Genomic DNA, 16,885 nt, shown 5'->3' on the forward strand with positions numbered 1-16,885 from the left:
CAAGGAGCAACCCAGACTGCTCCGCCAAAAAAGGCAGATTCAACCGGAACTCTCCGTGACGTATCACTTCTCGCTCACGCTTCCTATAGACCTGTCCCTGTTTGTAAACAAATGACGTCATAGTGTTCGCCAGCGCCACCAATTTGGTAGAGTTGAACTACGCTCGAAGCTAGAGGCGAACAAGGTCGAGCCCGAAAGCCACGGTCTTGAGGGGGTTAGATGGTCCCTGAAAGGGACGTGACCTTCGGTCCTACTTTTCAATAGGAGGCAGTGAACAAGTGCCGTTGTGCCCATTCGTGGAACCCAGCCCTCCCGTTCCGATTTGTTTCGGTTTCAGTCTGTCTACCAATGTCATGATGACGTTTCTCGGGTAGAGCTCTATTTCCTGTCTATTTTTCGCTAATATGGCCGCTTCGCAATGCGTCTCCGCTATGACTGGTATTTCGCGTGATACGTTGGCGGTTTTACTTATTGAAGAAAGCGATGAGTCAGACATTACCAGGGCATCGTTGGGAGAGGACCTTCATATAGCAAAACATAGTTGTAGTTGAGCATGCAAGGTAGATTTAGCCAGGTAGCGAAGGCGAAAAAAAAAAACTAATCTGACCTGGCAACACTGTCATCTCCATGACTCGAGCAATCCTGGGTATTGGTAGCACAGGTACGGTATCTAGGTTATCTAAAGTGTTACAGGAAGGCTGTAACAAGACTGGGCGATGAGTCTGAGTGGTGGCCTGCCTCATGGCCAGCCACCACTTTTGGGGCAATTAATATACCTGCATAAGTGTCACAAAATGGCGTACGCCGCTCGTTTTGAAGAAATCAGGGAAGTGAACAATGTCATCCGGGATGATGGTTGGCTAGGAGCGTGTTATGCAGTGAAGTTCATCGCACCACCACCGCCACCATCTGTTTTAAGAGTCTGTAACAGTTGAGCAAAAATGTATTCTTGAAAACCCCTGTAACCCAACATCATAATCTGAGCTATAGCTTAGACAGCCTTACACCCATAGATCACTTTACTGTTTACAAACAAGAGGCGCCATCTGCGCGTGCTCGGAGCTGGTGTTGGCAAAACACACTAAACTTAGCGTGCGAATGCTTTCCGCAAGTGTGACATCGGCCGTGTTGCACTGTTACCCCGCTTTCGACTGTCTCCTTCCACAATACCCGAATAATTTAGAGCTCAGAAGGAATCAGACAAGCCGTCGCTACAAGACAAGACGAAGTTGTTTATGAACGGTACACAACATGAAGATTCCTTTGCGCTGCACATCGACAACTGGACATCCCAGCCACAAAACAGGCCGCCGATCACAATCGCATTGTAGTTTATCTAATATTTTCGCTGAGCCAGTTCACTGCTGATACTGTGCAAGCGTACAAGTCACTGGAAGCGTGCAATTACTTCACCTTAGCGAGATGTTTGATCGGGGCGTCTCTGTAAACAGCGCTAAATTGCTACCGTGCACCGATTCATGTTAGCGTCCTTTTTTGTACACAGGTATCGTGAGGGAATCTCACAAAGGCGATGTCAGGGAATCTTTCCGTTTAACTGCAGCGATCAAACGATTTCTTCGTTCTGCGTTGTGCGGAAACTGATAAATAGAGAGCGGATTTTTAGGCATTAACAAGTAGCGCTCTTCGTCGCATAAATCGTTCTAGGCAAACCAAACTTCAGAATCGTATCGTTTTATCTTGGGATTGGAAGGAAAGTTGATACATAAAAAGGTGTGCGCCCCCTTTCTCAGCTTATCGGGAGACAGAGTGATATCATCCGCGATGATAATTTGCATACTGCGTGCTATACGGGCAACAGCCCTTTAGTGCATAACAATCCGCTCTCTACTGATGAAAACTGATTTCGCCACCCTTTCCCCATCGGGTTATGTACCCGAAGTACACTGTTAAAACAGACCTTCACCGCATTGCACGCTCCTAGCCAACCGTCATTCCGAATGATATCATTCTGTGTCCTTATTTGCTGAAAATGGGAGGAGGCGCCTATCTGGGACACATTATGTTTGTCCCAGATAGGCTCCTCCCCCTGTTTTGAACGAATCATGACACAGAATGATATCACTCGGTATGGTGGTTGGCTAGGAGCGTGTTATGTGGTGAAGTTCTATTTTAACAGTGTATACACGGCTCTGCGGCAAACCCACTTTGCATGAAAACGATCACTCCAGTCACTCCAATTGATTGCTGTTTTGCCTACACCAAGCAGACGATCTGCTGACTTCAGCACCAGCGCTTGAGTATGACGTCAGGCACGCAAACTGGTCTAGTCAGACAGCAAACTTAAGGCCGTAAACGAAATTAACGGCCGGCCGTGGTGGTGGTGGGGGTGGTGACGAAAACCGGCTTGCCGTTGTGAAACTAACGGCCGTAACCTCACCGGTAGCACGCTTCCAACCAACCATCATCTCGAATGACATCGTTTTCTCCCATGATTTGTTGAAAACGGGAGGCGTACGCCTTTTTTCTGACAATTATGCAGTACATAATTGTCAAAAAAGGCGTATGATTCTCGTTTTCAACAAATCAGGGGAGCGAACGTTATAATTCCGCACGATGATTGGCTAGGAGCGTGCTATGTGGTGAAGTTCACCAGCACTGTAGCCCCCTGGTCGCAAGAACGGCGGCTGAGAACCTTATAACTGACGTCTACCACTCACATACTCTAGTATTCACTGATGGCTCTATTGACGACCGTACCAAAAGTGCTACTTGTGCCTTCCACATCCCATCAGTGAACGTGGCCTGGCAAGGGAGATCATCGCGTTACCCGATATCCTCCACGACTGCTGAACTCCTGGCTCTCCTGCATGCAGCTGCTGCGGTCGGTGCGAGGGTTCGCCAGGGCAGTCCTACTCACAGACTCGAGAAGCGCTCTATGGGACGTGATGAACCCCATGTGTGACAACATCTTAGCGCGAAGCATCAGAAGGTCGTGCGCTCAGCATAAACAAACCGGAGGCGATATCGTCTTCCAATGGATCCCGTCCCACGTCGATGTCGGCGGCAACGAAAGGGCGGACCAGCCGGCGTCCTCGGCACACCTGGACTGCAGCAATATTTTGCCAACTCCGGACGACACCGACAGGCAGATGGTCGTTCAGCAACTTGTTGAACTGCGCCACCCTGGGATACGGGACATCATGCACCATCATCGCCCTCTTCTTCCCATGAAAAACCTTCCTCGAAGCATACAGACCATGCTCCATAGGCTCCGCACTGGGTGTGCATTCACCAACTCTCAGCTATTCAAGATCGGCTCTAGGGGTGACGCCTGCTGTAGCCACTGTCAACAACCCGAAACAATCGAACACATCGTGCGAGACTGCCGAGCATACCATTCTGCGCGCGAAGCCCATCTCCCTCGCTCCACCTCGGGCACGCTAGCGGATATCCTCTACCCCGCTGGTTCTTCTGCCGAACGTTCCGCCAAAGCAAGAAACTTCATTCTCTTTCTGCAGAAGGCAGGCCTTGCTCAACGACCCATCTGATACTTTGCTCTCCCCGACGAACTCGTGCACCCTCACCGCATCCCCATCCTTCATCCTCCCCTATCCTCCATCCGTCCGTCCTTTCTTTGTGTTTTGTGTCCTTCTTTTTTTTTTTTTGCTATAGTCGTGACGACGCCCACTTCAGTGCGGCCAACAACGGCAAGCTACTTCGACACCCTCCTCACCAGCACCACCACCATCTGTTTTAAAAGTTTGATGTTATCAAAGTTAAAAATTCCGCATTCTTAAAACGGAGCATCATTGCCTAACATGCTAGTAACCAACCATCATTCTGAATGATGTCGTTCTCTCTTCTGATTTGCTGAAAAATAGGAGGCGCATGCTTTTTGTCACACTCTCCATTTATGGTAGTTGTCACAGAAATGGCGCATGTCCCGCTCCCTCTAAAAATCAGTAGTGCTAACGATATAATCCAGTGCAATGGCTGGTCTCAAGCGTCTTATCTGGTCAAGTTCGGTTTCAAGAGATACCTACTTTACTATTGCTGCTTACTTAGATGATGTTCCCAGACGCCACAGCAATGAGTAAATCGTTCCATTCCCTTCTAGTTGAACACTTTCGCGAGGCGAAAGGAGGTTGTAACAGAATACGAAAGACTGCCGGTGGGGCCCCATGGACACGTAGATTTATGGCCGGACGTTTGCTTGGGGAGCCCTCCCAACCCCTCCGCGTAACGTGTATCTATATCAACTTACCCTTCTCTCTCTTTGTGTACCGTCTTTTCTCTTACATAAATAAAGAACTACAGTTATAACCCATACCTAAAGTTGTGAAGACGTTCCTCACTACCAATAGAAAACACAACGAAGACTGCAAGTTCTGCAGCAAGGATGTCGGGTCACCGCTACGGCGTGCTCTTCAGAGCAAAACAAAACCCACGGCCTTATACCCGGTGTTTCAGTTAAATCCCCGGGCTAAATAATTCGCGAACCGGTGCACCAATCGAATAACTTTCTTTTTACAAGTATCTGTCCAATACCGCCTACAAGATTCGCACCGCGTGAATGAGCGGGAGGCGCTCATTATTTAAATAAAAATTCTAATGAGTTTCGTGAAAAAAGCTAACTTCTAAAGCAGGGCGCCGTCGGCATTAAAATGGGGACTACCCCTTTTGGGACCTTCAGTGGACACCTTTTAGAGAAAAATCTGCCACCGAAGCGGGTCATTTGTTGCAGTAATTAATTGGTTTCGGTTTACATATTTTTGTCGCGGCTGGTCGCGGCCTCCCGCTCATTCACGCGGTGCGCATCTTGTAGGCGGTATTGGACAGATACTTGTAAAAAAGAAAGTTATTCGATTGGTGCACCGGTTCGCGAATTATTTAGCCCGGGGATTTAACTGAAACACCCGGTATAGAGGCCAGATATATTAGTTAATCACATTTAGCTTCTCATTACTGATAAGCTCGGGTAAATGTTGGATCTACCACTCTTAAAAATAAGCTCCACCACATAGCACGCTGCTAGCCAACCATCATCCCGACTGACATCGTCCTTTCCCTGATTTGCTGAAAACAGGGGGGGGGGGGGGCATACGCCATTTTTGTTGCATTATGCAGTTCATAATTGCCACAAAAATGACGTACGCCCCCCGTTTTCATCAAATCAACACTCTTAAAACAAAGTTTCACTGCATAGCACGCTGTGCGCCAACCATTGCACGACCCACGAATGATAGGGTTATCGCTTCTGATTCGAAGAGAGAGGAGGCGTACGCCTTTTTGTGTCAATTATCATATATCCAAAATCACAGAAAAAGGCGTACACCCCCTGTATCTTCGAATCAGAAGTGAACCCTATCCTTCGTGGCAATAGTTGGCGCACATCGTGCTATACGGTGAGGTTCTGTTTTCAGTGTGAAGGGAGGGAACGTTGTCATTCGGGATTGTGCTTGGCGAGGAGCGCGCTATGCGGTGAAGCTATGTTTTTAGAGCGGTGCCGGCTGTGCTGTCTGGGGTTTTTCCTGGGTGCAGAACAGTGACGCCTTTAGGACGTGGGGTATCCGATATTGGTATTGGGAATAAAGATTAACACGGACCGCTATTTTTTTTCGGCCCGGCCCGCACATTCTGAAATTATGCCCGGCCCGGACCGAATCCGTCAGAGAACGACTAGGCCCGTCCGCCCGGTAGGAGCTGCCGAAAAAATCACTCCGGAATATCCATAGGAACACCATTCAAGCACACACAGACTTTACATATTATACACTTGTGACTTTATACATTGGAACTACGGGTCTATTGCGGTGATTGTGATCGACGACCGTAGCACTATGTTGCGACTTACACAGTGTTTGACTCCTGGCTTGACTGTGGCTTTTCGTTTTCTTTCCCCCCCCCCCTTTTTGCTCTAGGTCCGATTTAGTCGTGACTCAACTCCCCATTTTTTTCTTCTGTCCATCACCATTACACACAGACCTTTATTGGCTATTTAAAGATTATTGCGCGAGAGAAGGATGTCGTCCACGCCTTCCAATATTCACAGTGCTGAAAATGGTCCAGAGTCTGGGGGTGGACATCTATTATTCCGAAAACAAGAGGCACTACGGTACCACAGCAAATAAAAACAGTTTAAAACAGTTAAAACATTGTTACGCTCCGGTCTGCTACGCACTTCTCTGTAATAAATAACGAACGGCTGATTGTCAGGCTTCTTCGTTCCTAATGATGGGTCCCTTATGGGTCCTGTGCTGATCTCATCACAATACTCCGTAGGTAGCGAATAAAGAGACTTGTCAGCCAGTTAAACCTCCTCAAATGGGTAAAAAGTGTGAGAGAGAGAGGTATTACACGGACTGGGATAACATAAGATGTGCACAGGTTGAAAACCGAAAGCAAAGTGAGAGCGGAAGGCGAGAATAGTGAGAGTTCAGAGACCGAGAGCAAGTCTCCCTCGCAGGTTTCGTCTTTCAGGTCCCGTGTTTATAGGCAAAAGGTCAATCGCGCGTTGCACCCGAAGAGGCCCAGAGGAACCCAGACATGGGGTCGTTGTGATGTCTGATCTACGAGGATAAAATAGAAATCGAAGAAAAACACAGTCCAGTATGGGCAGAACAGGTCCCGAAACGTCATGTGTTTCTTAACGGTTTTATGTGTTGTGCTGCTGGTGTACCTCTCGCTGTCGGAATAAAAAATATTCACAATGCATAGAACAATCCAGGCCAGGCCCGAACAGGTATGGGTGGACTGAACCCGGTCCGCGGGTCGAACCGGGCCGGCCCGTGTCAATCTCTAATTGGGGAGCCCATGTCCCAAGTTAGAAAGCACCCGTGGTATGCTGAATGATGTCTACTGAGGAGGGCTCGGTCAGTCCCACAGATCGGAGTGTAAAAGTGTATTGAGCAGTGTATTCCGCTCCTGCGAGTAGTGTAGAGTACAAATGGGGCCGTATAAACAATTCCAGATACATCACTTGCGACGCACCGCTGTACGTACTCGCAAGACCGATTCTGCGATCATCGGGATACCAAGCTACAGATAAATCACCAAGATCTCGCAATAAGCAGTCATCTGCATAATCGAGGGAACTGTACTTTGATGCACTGTACACTTGACAACAGTCACACCGAGCGTTCAAGACAGCAAACCGTGAGCCTCAATAATTCCAGTTGATCCTCAAAAGCACATGACTTTTCCCAAAGCCGCTACTAGATTGACCGAACAGCTTCTCTGGTGGAGCGGCCTGTCGTGATGTTTGACAAGTTCCGGTAATAGCCGCTACTAGATTGACCGAACAGCTTCTCTGGTGGAGCGGCCTGTCGTGATGTTTGACAAGTTCCGGTAATGGAGGATGAGATTTTTTTCACCCTTACTATACCGTCCTCTAACGTACAACTTGAAGTGCACGTTCATGTCAATGCAAATAATTGCCTTTCACATCCCTCCAGTATTCCCTCCCGACTTGGGGCGCCCTAAAAACGTCTTAAAGGAGCAATAAGGTGACATTTAACGTAGCTCGAAACCCTGTCTCATTCGTCAAGCTGTCCATCAGGACTCACCATGCAAATTAGTTTCACTGCGCAATCAAACGATCATCGCGTGACGTCGGCAAGTCCCCGTGTCCTTTTTCTTTGTTTCGTTCTTCTCAGCTCACGCGCCGCTTATACCCGCTTGAGCTGCGCCGGTCTACGTCACGAGTCACATGCCAGGGGAATAGGCTATGTCACGACGTACCCTCCTCCTTCTGCGATACGCTCTTTCCAGGAGTGGAGGGTTTTTTTAAAGGTGTGCGGGCCTCGCGCGCGTGCTCCAGGTCACCTGCGCCAGTCGTACTTTCAGGAGCTCATTTTAGTCGTTGTAGAACACGCCGCAGCCAAAAACATAAAAATGGTGGAGGTCACCTCAGTGCTCATTTAAGAAGAAGTAAAAATATTCTGGCACAAGAGCAGTAAATCCTCAAAAGGTTATGCTGTACTCAATGCATACGTTTCCGATGAGCTGTCAAAACATTAAAAAATCAATAAAGAGAGAGAGTGGGAGGGTGAACAGGACCTACAGCTCTATAGTCAACATTGCTTTCTATTCAATCCTAGTTTTAGGCCCCATCCGTTAAAATACTCCAACATACTCCACGCAGTTCTAGTGAATATTCGCTATACGGCCGGCTTTTCTCGTCTATAACAATACTCAAAGTACGAGGGGCGTTCAATTCAAACCGGGACTTTTCATTTTTCGCAAAAGTAACATGAACTTCCAGGCGAGAAACTAGTTTTATTTTTCGACGTAATCTCCAGCTGCACTAACGCACTTGTCTCAGCGTTTCACGAGGGCTTGGATGCCAGCAGCGTAGAAATCCTTACCGACGCGTAGCAGCCATGATCGGACCGCATTCTTGACCTCGTCGTCGCAGCTGAAGTGGCGGCTCCCAAGGAACGCCTTCAGTGGCCCGAAGAGATGGAAATCGCTGGGGGCGAGGTCTGGACTGTAAGGGGGATGTGGCAGCAACTCCCAGCCAAGTTCCCGTAAGGTGCGTGTCGTGAGATGCGCGGTATGCGGGCGTGCATTGTCCTGTAGGAGGAGGACTCCTTTGGTGATGAGGCCCGGCTTTCCGAAACTGGATGTGTTCATGAATGATAGTGTTGAACGTTCCCACAGAAAGGTCCGTCTTTCGAGCCAGTTTGAGATATGTTATCCGTCGGTCCTTGAGGATCATGCGCCCCACAAGTTGGATGTTCTCAGGAACTCTGACACTGGGCTCTGAGCCGCCCCGGCCGAGATCGTCCTGCACTGACGTACGGCCGTCTCGGAACCGTTTGCACCACTCAAACGCTTTGCTGCGGCTAAGTGTATCGTGGCCATACTGAGCCTGAAGTCTTCTGTGAATTTCAGATGACTTTATGCCTTAATTCACGAGAAACTTCATGACAATTCGCTGTTCGATGTGCGTGCTCACCTCGTTGTCGGACATCTTGTCTAGCACGTGTCTCCTGTTTTGTACAAACTTTGGACCACTACGTGGTGAACGCGGAGGCCTATCGCGTGTGAAAATCATGAAAAAGAAGTAGCAGGAGCCATTTGTACACTCAGGAGACAGAAAGTCCCGGTTTGACTTGAACACCCCTCGTATATTGCACCCGTCACAACTGTCATAGTTCAGACCTTCAGAATGCTATAGGTACTTTTACACGGATAGAAAGAGAGAAGTTGGAAATTAATTAGGCAGAGTTCTTAGCGCTGGACAGGATAAATGGAGTTCTACAAGCGACATTCACTGCTAAGCCCGTGAATTCTTTCAATGGCCAAGTGCTAATTAACTGGAAACACACGGAATAGAGAAAGGTTTTACTCACACACAGGGGCGAGGATTATCGGGAAAATAACGCGCCGTTACCTAAGCAAATCAGGGCTAATTGCAACTTAGCATAATTATTAGACCGCAGGCTAATCCAATAATTTTCCCATTTTGTGAGGCGTAATCGTTGACTAATGCAATAAACTTTCCTCTTTTGCAGAGTGTGACACCGCGAGCTCCTCTGATCTATTCCTACAGCTCGGCTGTCGTGATTGTTGCAGGAATTTGTGCAAAAAGATCGACAAATGTCGCAGTACCTGAGAATGGGACGATAGAGCAGTACCAAATAGACCTACTGGTTGGATTACAGAGTGCTATGCAATGAGCTTCTAGTTGTACAGAGTGTGATAGCGCTACATCTCGCTAATTCACTGATACAGCGGAGATATCGTGGTTGTTGATTGGATTCCCATCACTGGAACGCTAATTACTGGCTCGGCACAGTTCGAGCATTTGTGACCACTCTGGCACTTACTATAGATAAAGGGCGCTATGAATTTTGTTTCGGTAACGGTGTTGTTGAGTACCAAACAGTTCGTAACCGAGCACTCGGTATAGCCGACTGAACAGATGCCGTAAAATTTACTTCCAGCGCTCATTGCCACTATGGGGGTTATCGAAAAAGTCGATTAGCTTTTCTTGCGTGCACTAACAGAACCTCGCCTCGCTCGTAATGGTATCGTTCTGTGTCCGGATTGTTGCAGACGATTGGCGCTTTTCTGTAACACTTTTCGAAACCTCAAAGTGTTACAAAAAAAAGTTATTCCCGCACACTCACCTGTAATCACAACCCATCATAGTCAATCATTCGACATCAGCGTCATTACACATCGGCAACATGACCCATCATCAGACATGTACAAAACACTGCGCAAAAATATTTAAAATAAGATACTAATACTCCACGTACAAAGTATTTAAAATAGGGTATAAAATACTCAAAACTGAAAGTAATTTGAGTAGAGTACTATATACTCAGAAGTATTTCAGATACTCTTCAGTATTACTCCAGTAAGTACTTCAGTATTAGCAGTAAGTGAAACGCTTATTCTGAACGTGGCCGTACAAATGAAAGGAATAAGCTTCATCCGCCATACTTAAGCATATCTTTTATTTGCAAGGTCTCGGCCTCAAGTAATGTTTGGTGAACTTTGGTGAACTCAAGTAAACTTTGGTGATATGTTCTGACCCAAAACTTCGTAATCCCTCCTGTATGTCAGCTCGGGTCTTTCAACGTCTGGCGCGTGACCAAATTGCTTTCGTGACCAAATAAATGCAGGGTTCTCTTGTACCTAATCCCCAGGGGATTCACCTGGCAATATGAATAGGAACCGTTTTCTGACGAAGGGGTCGGGGTATCGACAAGCAAGGCCAAGCGTGGGACCAGCCTACTATACAGGATGATAAATGACAGATGCGCGAATTCAAAAAAGAAGAAAGAACGAAAAAAAGGGGGCTGAGTTCGAATGAGCTGAAAATCTGGACACGGCGGGGAAGTGTGCTGAATACGGCTTGACGAGGAAGGAAAGTATTTTGAGTACTGAGTAGCACATACTGAAAAAAGTATTTTAAATACTTTAAAAACGCTTGTCGCAAAAAGTATTGAGTATAGAGTACCAAAATACCGCAAAAATATTTAAAATACTGTACTTTGAGTACGTACTCAAGATACGTACACGTCTGCCCATCGTCGTCCATCATTGGACGTCAATATCATATTCATAACCCATTATTAGACATCGACGCCATAAGCAGTCATGGCTAGAGATGCCAAATTTCCGGAAATTTTGAACTGCTGATTAAAAAAGAAAGGCTGTGTCGTACGTGTGTGTGCGTGTCTTCTTTCGTGTTTTCTTTTTTTTTTTTTTTTGTGGGGAAAAACATTTTGTACAACATTACAGTGTAACATAAAGAGGGTATAACGTCACAGTGTAATATAATTATCAATATATATTTAGCTCACACAGATGAAGTAACTTAGCATTGTATAGTGACTAAGATTTATAAATGTACCAGCCTTCACCGCGTGGATAAAAAGTGGAATAGCTTTTATTTGGTCACTCAAAAAGGCGTATGTTTCGTTAATATTTCGACTTCGTTCGACTATGTTCCGACGCAAGCACAGCAGCGTACACACATGTGTCTCTCAACTGAAGACTAGCATACCTGACTTTGCGGTCGCACCCACTGCTCCCAGCACTCCTCCTTGGACTTTTCCGACGCCCTGCATCTCCCTGTCGGTGCCTGGGCTAACAGGGAAGAAAGGCAACGTCGCTGCATGCGTGACGAAGCAGCTCACTCTCGATATGATGAGCTCGTGTTATGAGACTTCCACCGCAGTGACGGACGGCTCAACCACGAGGGGAAGTTCGTCGTCTGCCTTTGTCATTCCCTCCGAGCCAATTTCAGATGGCCATCATCTCTCACATAAAACATCGTCAACATGCGCTGAGCGTTATGCTATTCTTTTCGCCATGCGGAAAATTACTGACAGCGCCGTTCGCTCCTGGGTCGTCTTTACGGATTCCAGATCTGCGCTGCAATGTGTGGCAACTATGGGACTTCGCGGCTTCCTCAGTCCTGTGGTCATTGAAATTCTACAAGTATACAAGAAAGCAAGCGCACAGGGCCACTCTATCGTCTTCCAATGGATCCCGGGTCATGTGGGCATCAGCGGAAATGAGGACGCAGATCGAACAGCCGCAGGCGCGCACCAGTACACCCGCCGTGTCCCCATCATCTTGTCTCGGGGGGATCGCCGTTACCTCGTCTCAAGCCTCACTGGCCCCATGATGCAGTCTCAATGGCAACGTGACATCACCACCCACTCTCTGCTTTACTCCGTTGACCCCACCATTGTCCCTTACTCTCCCCCGCCGAATGCCGCGTTCCTTTACCACAGTATTCCACCGCATGAGACTTAATGTGGCTTTTACACCAGCTTTCAAACACCTCCTCGGTGTCGGCGCGTCCAGCCTCTGTTCCACTTGTGGTGTGCGCGGTGACCTCCATCACGTCCTCCTGGTCTGCGGACAGTACGAGCGCGAGCGCGCCCTCATGGAAACTGCTTTCCAACGCGTCAATCAACGCCAGTTCGACTTAGCCAAAATTCTCGGGCCATGGTCGGACACCTCACATCTGATGCACGGCCTACGAGCTGTTGCTGAGTTCCTCTCCAGCACTGGATTAATGGACGAACTCTAATAGGACACCCCTTCCATCATCATCACTTTCTCATCCTTTCCACAAGCGCAATGGGGAAGTGTACCGCCATAACGGCGGAGAATGACCCACCACATCATCATCCCATTTATGTGTGCGTGTGTGTGTGTGTGTGTTTGTCGACTTCGTTTATCCATTATATTTTGTAAGCTTTCGTCAACATATTTTTCGTGTTCTAGAATTGGGGATTTTGGGCAATTTTTGCAACTACAAGAAGGAACGGATATAAACTTTGTTATTTGTTTGTTTTTTCCTCGTATCCCTATAGTTCCATTTCTGGACATCAACGTCATATCCCACCACCGCCCATCAACATCAATATAACATAACATCATAGCCCACAATTACTGAATGATGTCCACGATGTCCACCATGAGTGAAGCGAGAAGGAACGGAAGCTAACTCGTTTTGGATTGTGATTGAAAAATGTACCTTGAACCTGAGAAATACCAGAGAATGACACACAGCACACGCTCATCCACCACAGATCACCGTGAGTGAATTTGCCGACCTATGCCAAGCAATACAGATTTCTTTCCATTTTATCACTGTTTCTCTGGTGCCAACCTTCGAAGGAGACGAGCGATAGGTACATACCGCGTTACACGATCATCAACCTTTCGATCCTGCTGAAACTAATTCGAGCGGAAAGGAAGAGGCACCTCGCTTCACCTGCATTCAATGCCTTCGTAGATCTCATAATCCGGAGGCGAAACTAACGAACTGTGACGCAGCCAGCGAGTCTCAGTCTTTGTTTTCTGATTGGGCTCCGAGGTGATCTGCCAAATCTCGTCAGTTGAGAGGGATTTCGCGATCTTCAATCTTAGTCGACTGTGGTAAATGCATGGGAGGCCTACGCTTACTGTAGCTCATTATTTGATTGGCTGAAGGAAAAACGGCAGTGGTGTTACCGCCTCTAACGACTGCTTGTAATTGCGTATGTTTCAGTAATGCACTGTGTGTTGTACCCCAACTGCTTAATCCTACCACACGAATGAATAGTACTCTTTTATTGTGGCTGTTTTTAACCGAGAGTACGAAATACGTGATCCAATCCGCCTCTATATGAATGAACAGCATGCGTCGTGTGATATCAGCGCACATAAATAGACCTCAAGAAAAGGGTGTAAACTTAATTCATGGTCTGTTGCGCGTCGCTCACCATCAGAGTTGTCTCTCAACATGCAAATGCTCACGGCACATATTATACGTCGAAGAACCGTCGACGACTATAACACCCACTATTTTTGACACGTATTTCCGTAGTAAGAAATCGTCGCTAAAAGATAGGGAAGATGGGCTCACTAATTTTGTGACTCATCTAATCAGTCAACAATACAACAAGAAATCGTCGCGTTTTATTAGATTTTATGCAGACGTCAAGCAATGATATTTATTCAGGGGATGGGCTCCAAGCTTGGATCTGAACATGGCGTCTACTGAAAGTTATCTCGTGCCCGGATCCGGTACTATGCTAACTGCCGTTTGGGAGGTTGTCTACAGTTCCCCCTGAAGTCGGCCCAGGACGCATACTACCCCTCCTGTCCCCCACTCCTTCCTGCTGTCCTCTCTTTATCTGTCCACAGCTGTACGCCGCTCATATCCACAGTTGCTTCGCGGTGCTAAAACGGAATGAAAAAAAAAAGAGGTTGCCTTTCCTCTTACTGCCTCGATTTTTGCTTGTATCGCGACGTAAAGCCACCATTTTTTTTTTTTTTTTCTTGCCTATCTCGCGTTTGTTTCGTGTCACCATGTACCAGCTCAATTGCCCGTTTTGCCTTGACTGGTGCGTTGCATTGGATCTGCCCCTGTGTCATGCCCGAGACACATTTCGAATATCCATGCACACTACACAGGTGTTTTACTTGAAGGGCAAGAAAATCAGAAAAGAAAATTTCTTACTACTATGCAGTTCGAATTTCTTTCGAGGATCCGTCTAAGCAAGGCATCTTATTTCTGCGAGAAGAGAGCAACGCATGCGTCGTTTGGTGCATTTTAACATAGCGTCATCGCATTTTAATGGCCGTTGTCCGCGGAAACCAACGTTGTGACCTTTTTAGCAGGTAGGCACTTAGAAAAGACCTGTCGCCTTGACTTAGAGTGCGATGCAAAATGTCCGCAGGGGGGACCAAGTTATAGAATAAAGATAACGCCGCGTTGTACACTCTCAAAACAGAACTTCACCGCATAACAGGCTCGCAGTCAACCGTCATTTCGAATGGTCTTTCCTTTTTCGTGATTTTATTTTCACCACCTTTCCTTTTCTATTTCCGACGGAACATTATAAGCTCCTTTCACCGTGCTGACGACGCAATGCGCGATGTTTTCCGGACCGCTGAGAAGACGCGAAAACGGGGAAAAGAGGCGACAGCTGAGGAATCCAGGGCGGTGATTTTACGTTTTTGTACTGACTAATCCGCGAAATCGCACAGGCCTCACGGTAGAATTGGTAAGGGATGCAATTTCCTTGCGGACAAAAATCTGTTTGAAAAGTTCAAATTATTCAGATGAGTCCAACATTAAAGGCGCAAGAGTGCTGGGGATATACGGGCCAGCTGGTGAAGAAACTTCACAGCAAGAGAAGCCCGAGCGTGGGCATGCGGAACACGCGACGAAACACACCCGAATAACATAATGTTTAATTTAAACAATAAGGATAAACGTAATAAATATATGTAAAGCTACGCGTGGGAAAAAGGAAAAGAGACGTCTGAAGGAGGGACGAATAGACGCAGACACAATAATTGTTCCAGAACGAATGAGTGACCAGTCAGACTAATTCTCCGTTGTAACCAGCTTTATCTTCCTCAGACAGACAAAAGACCCTGAATAGCCGCGTTCCACGCTTAAATTGCCCCAGCACTCTTCCATCGCCTTCTTTCACTCAAGACGCTTGCCGAACACAACGAATAACCTGAAAAACCTTTTAATCGATCTGTAACACTAATAACAATTGTCCTCATGCCACTTCTTCGGGCAAGCACTTCTCTTAAAGACCTTTTGCGAGAGCTGGTTCCTTCGCACTAACTAACTGATCGAGGTTTCTGAGAGTTGGCAGTTCTTACGAGGTAGTGGTGGTGGTTGTCTTTCTGAAAGAGCTCGCCGTTGTCGCCCTCACAGAGGAGGGCAACGTCACGACTAACGCTCTGGAGGAATGTGCGTTCTGGGCCGACTTCTAAGGGAACTGTTCCGACATACGTCTGACAGCGTCTGAGAAAAACCTAGGAAAACCCCCAGACAGCACAGCCGGCACCGGAATTAGAACCCGGGTACCTCCTAGTCTCCAAGTGACATGGCCAGCATGCTAACCACTGAGCAACACGAGCTTGTGGCAGTTCTTACCGCCGTTCAGGTAATAAAGTATAAGTGAACACCTATAGAAGCTGTGCGAAAGAAAAAACCGAATATCTGGAAAAATCCGGATATGTGAGCTTATAATACCTGTATCCGTTTTAGTACTGGTTTAATGACATCGGGGTTAAACCCATGTGCTCTAGGCGTGCTGCAGTGAAGCATCTGTCCATACTGCATGCGCATTTGGCCGGAGACTGCTCATTCTGAGAAAAAAGGGAGTAGTGGGGGAGTAACTTCCCACTCTTACTCCATTTTCACTCCCCGTCTCAGTCACTTACTCCCTCTTTCTTCCTACTTTTGCCATGCAACTCCATCACTGTTTGGTAGGAACAAAAAGAAATGAAATTGTGATGATGATCATGATGATGATGGTAGTGGTGATCAAATTTCAGTGCCGCAGTGGCCAGGGATCCATTGAAATTGGATACCGTGCCATTTTGTGACTTCAGAGTTATAACAAGGAGCGACACGTGTCGGGTATAAACATGTATATTTGAAGAACGCGACAAGAACTACGATGTTTAGTCCATCCCTGTGCCTTGTCATGCTCTTCAGAGTTATGCGCATACAGTATGTGCCAGAGGTCCCGCCAGATGACATTTAACATATATACGCAAAGGCTTCTAATTCACTTTTTGAATCGTGTATCGTGAGCCGTTGTACTCGATTCATTTTGCCAATTTTACTGTCTGTGAGGTCCAAGCTAAGCTGGCGCAGGACATGTGTTGAGACTCATTGAAGGGCAACTATTGCACAGGATGATACCATTATAACTCGTGATTTGTGGAAAGCGCCTATATGCGTGAAAATTGACGTAACTGTATGTATGTTACAAAAAGGCGTACGCCGCCAGTTTTCAACAAATCAGTGGAAGGAGAGATGTTATTCGGTATGATGGTTGACTAGAAGCATGTTATGCGGTGCAGTTCTGTTTTAAGAGTGAGAATAAAATCTTTCCCAATCCCAGGCTGCGAAAGCCTCGTTGGAGCC

At 47.0% G+C, this 16,885-nt stretch overlaps 1 protein-coding gene across 3 annotated transcripts in view; it reads right to left on the minus strand.

The window, feature by feature from the left end:
* The window catches only part of LOC135377889 (adenylate cyclase type 2-like), a 305,742-nt gene that overhangs the window by 181,820 nt on the left and 107,037 nt on the right, over positions 1–16,885 (minus strand). Inside the window, exon 1 of one of the 3 annotated variants that reach the window (XM_064610621.1) lies at positions 777–797. The exons of the other annotated variants lie outside the window; for them this stretch is intronic. Coding sequence (XP_064466691.1) covers positions 777–782 — 6 coding nt within the window. The 5' untranslated portion in view covers positions 783–797. Of the gene's footprint in view, positions 1–776; positions 798–16,885 lie in introns of those variants that run through there. 3 annotated transcript variants of the gene reach the window in all.

This window comes from Ornithodoros turicata, chromosome 1, assembly GCF_037126465.1.
Source record: "Ornithodoros turicata isolate Travis chromosome 1, ASM3712646v1, whole genome shotgun sequence".
Lineage (NCBI taxonomy): Eukaryota > Metazoa > Arthropoda > Arachnida > Ixodida > Argasidae > Ornithodoros > Ornithodoros turicata.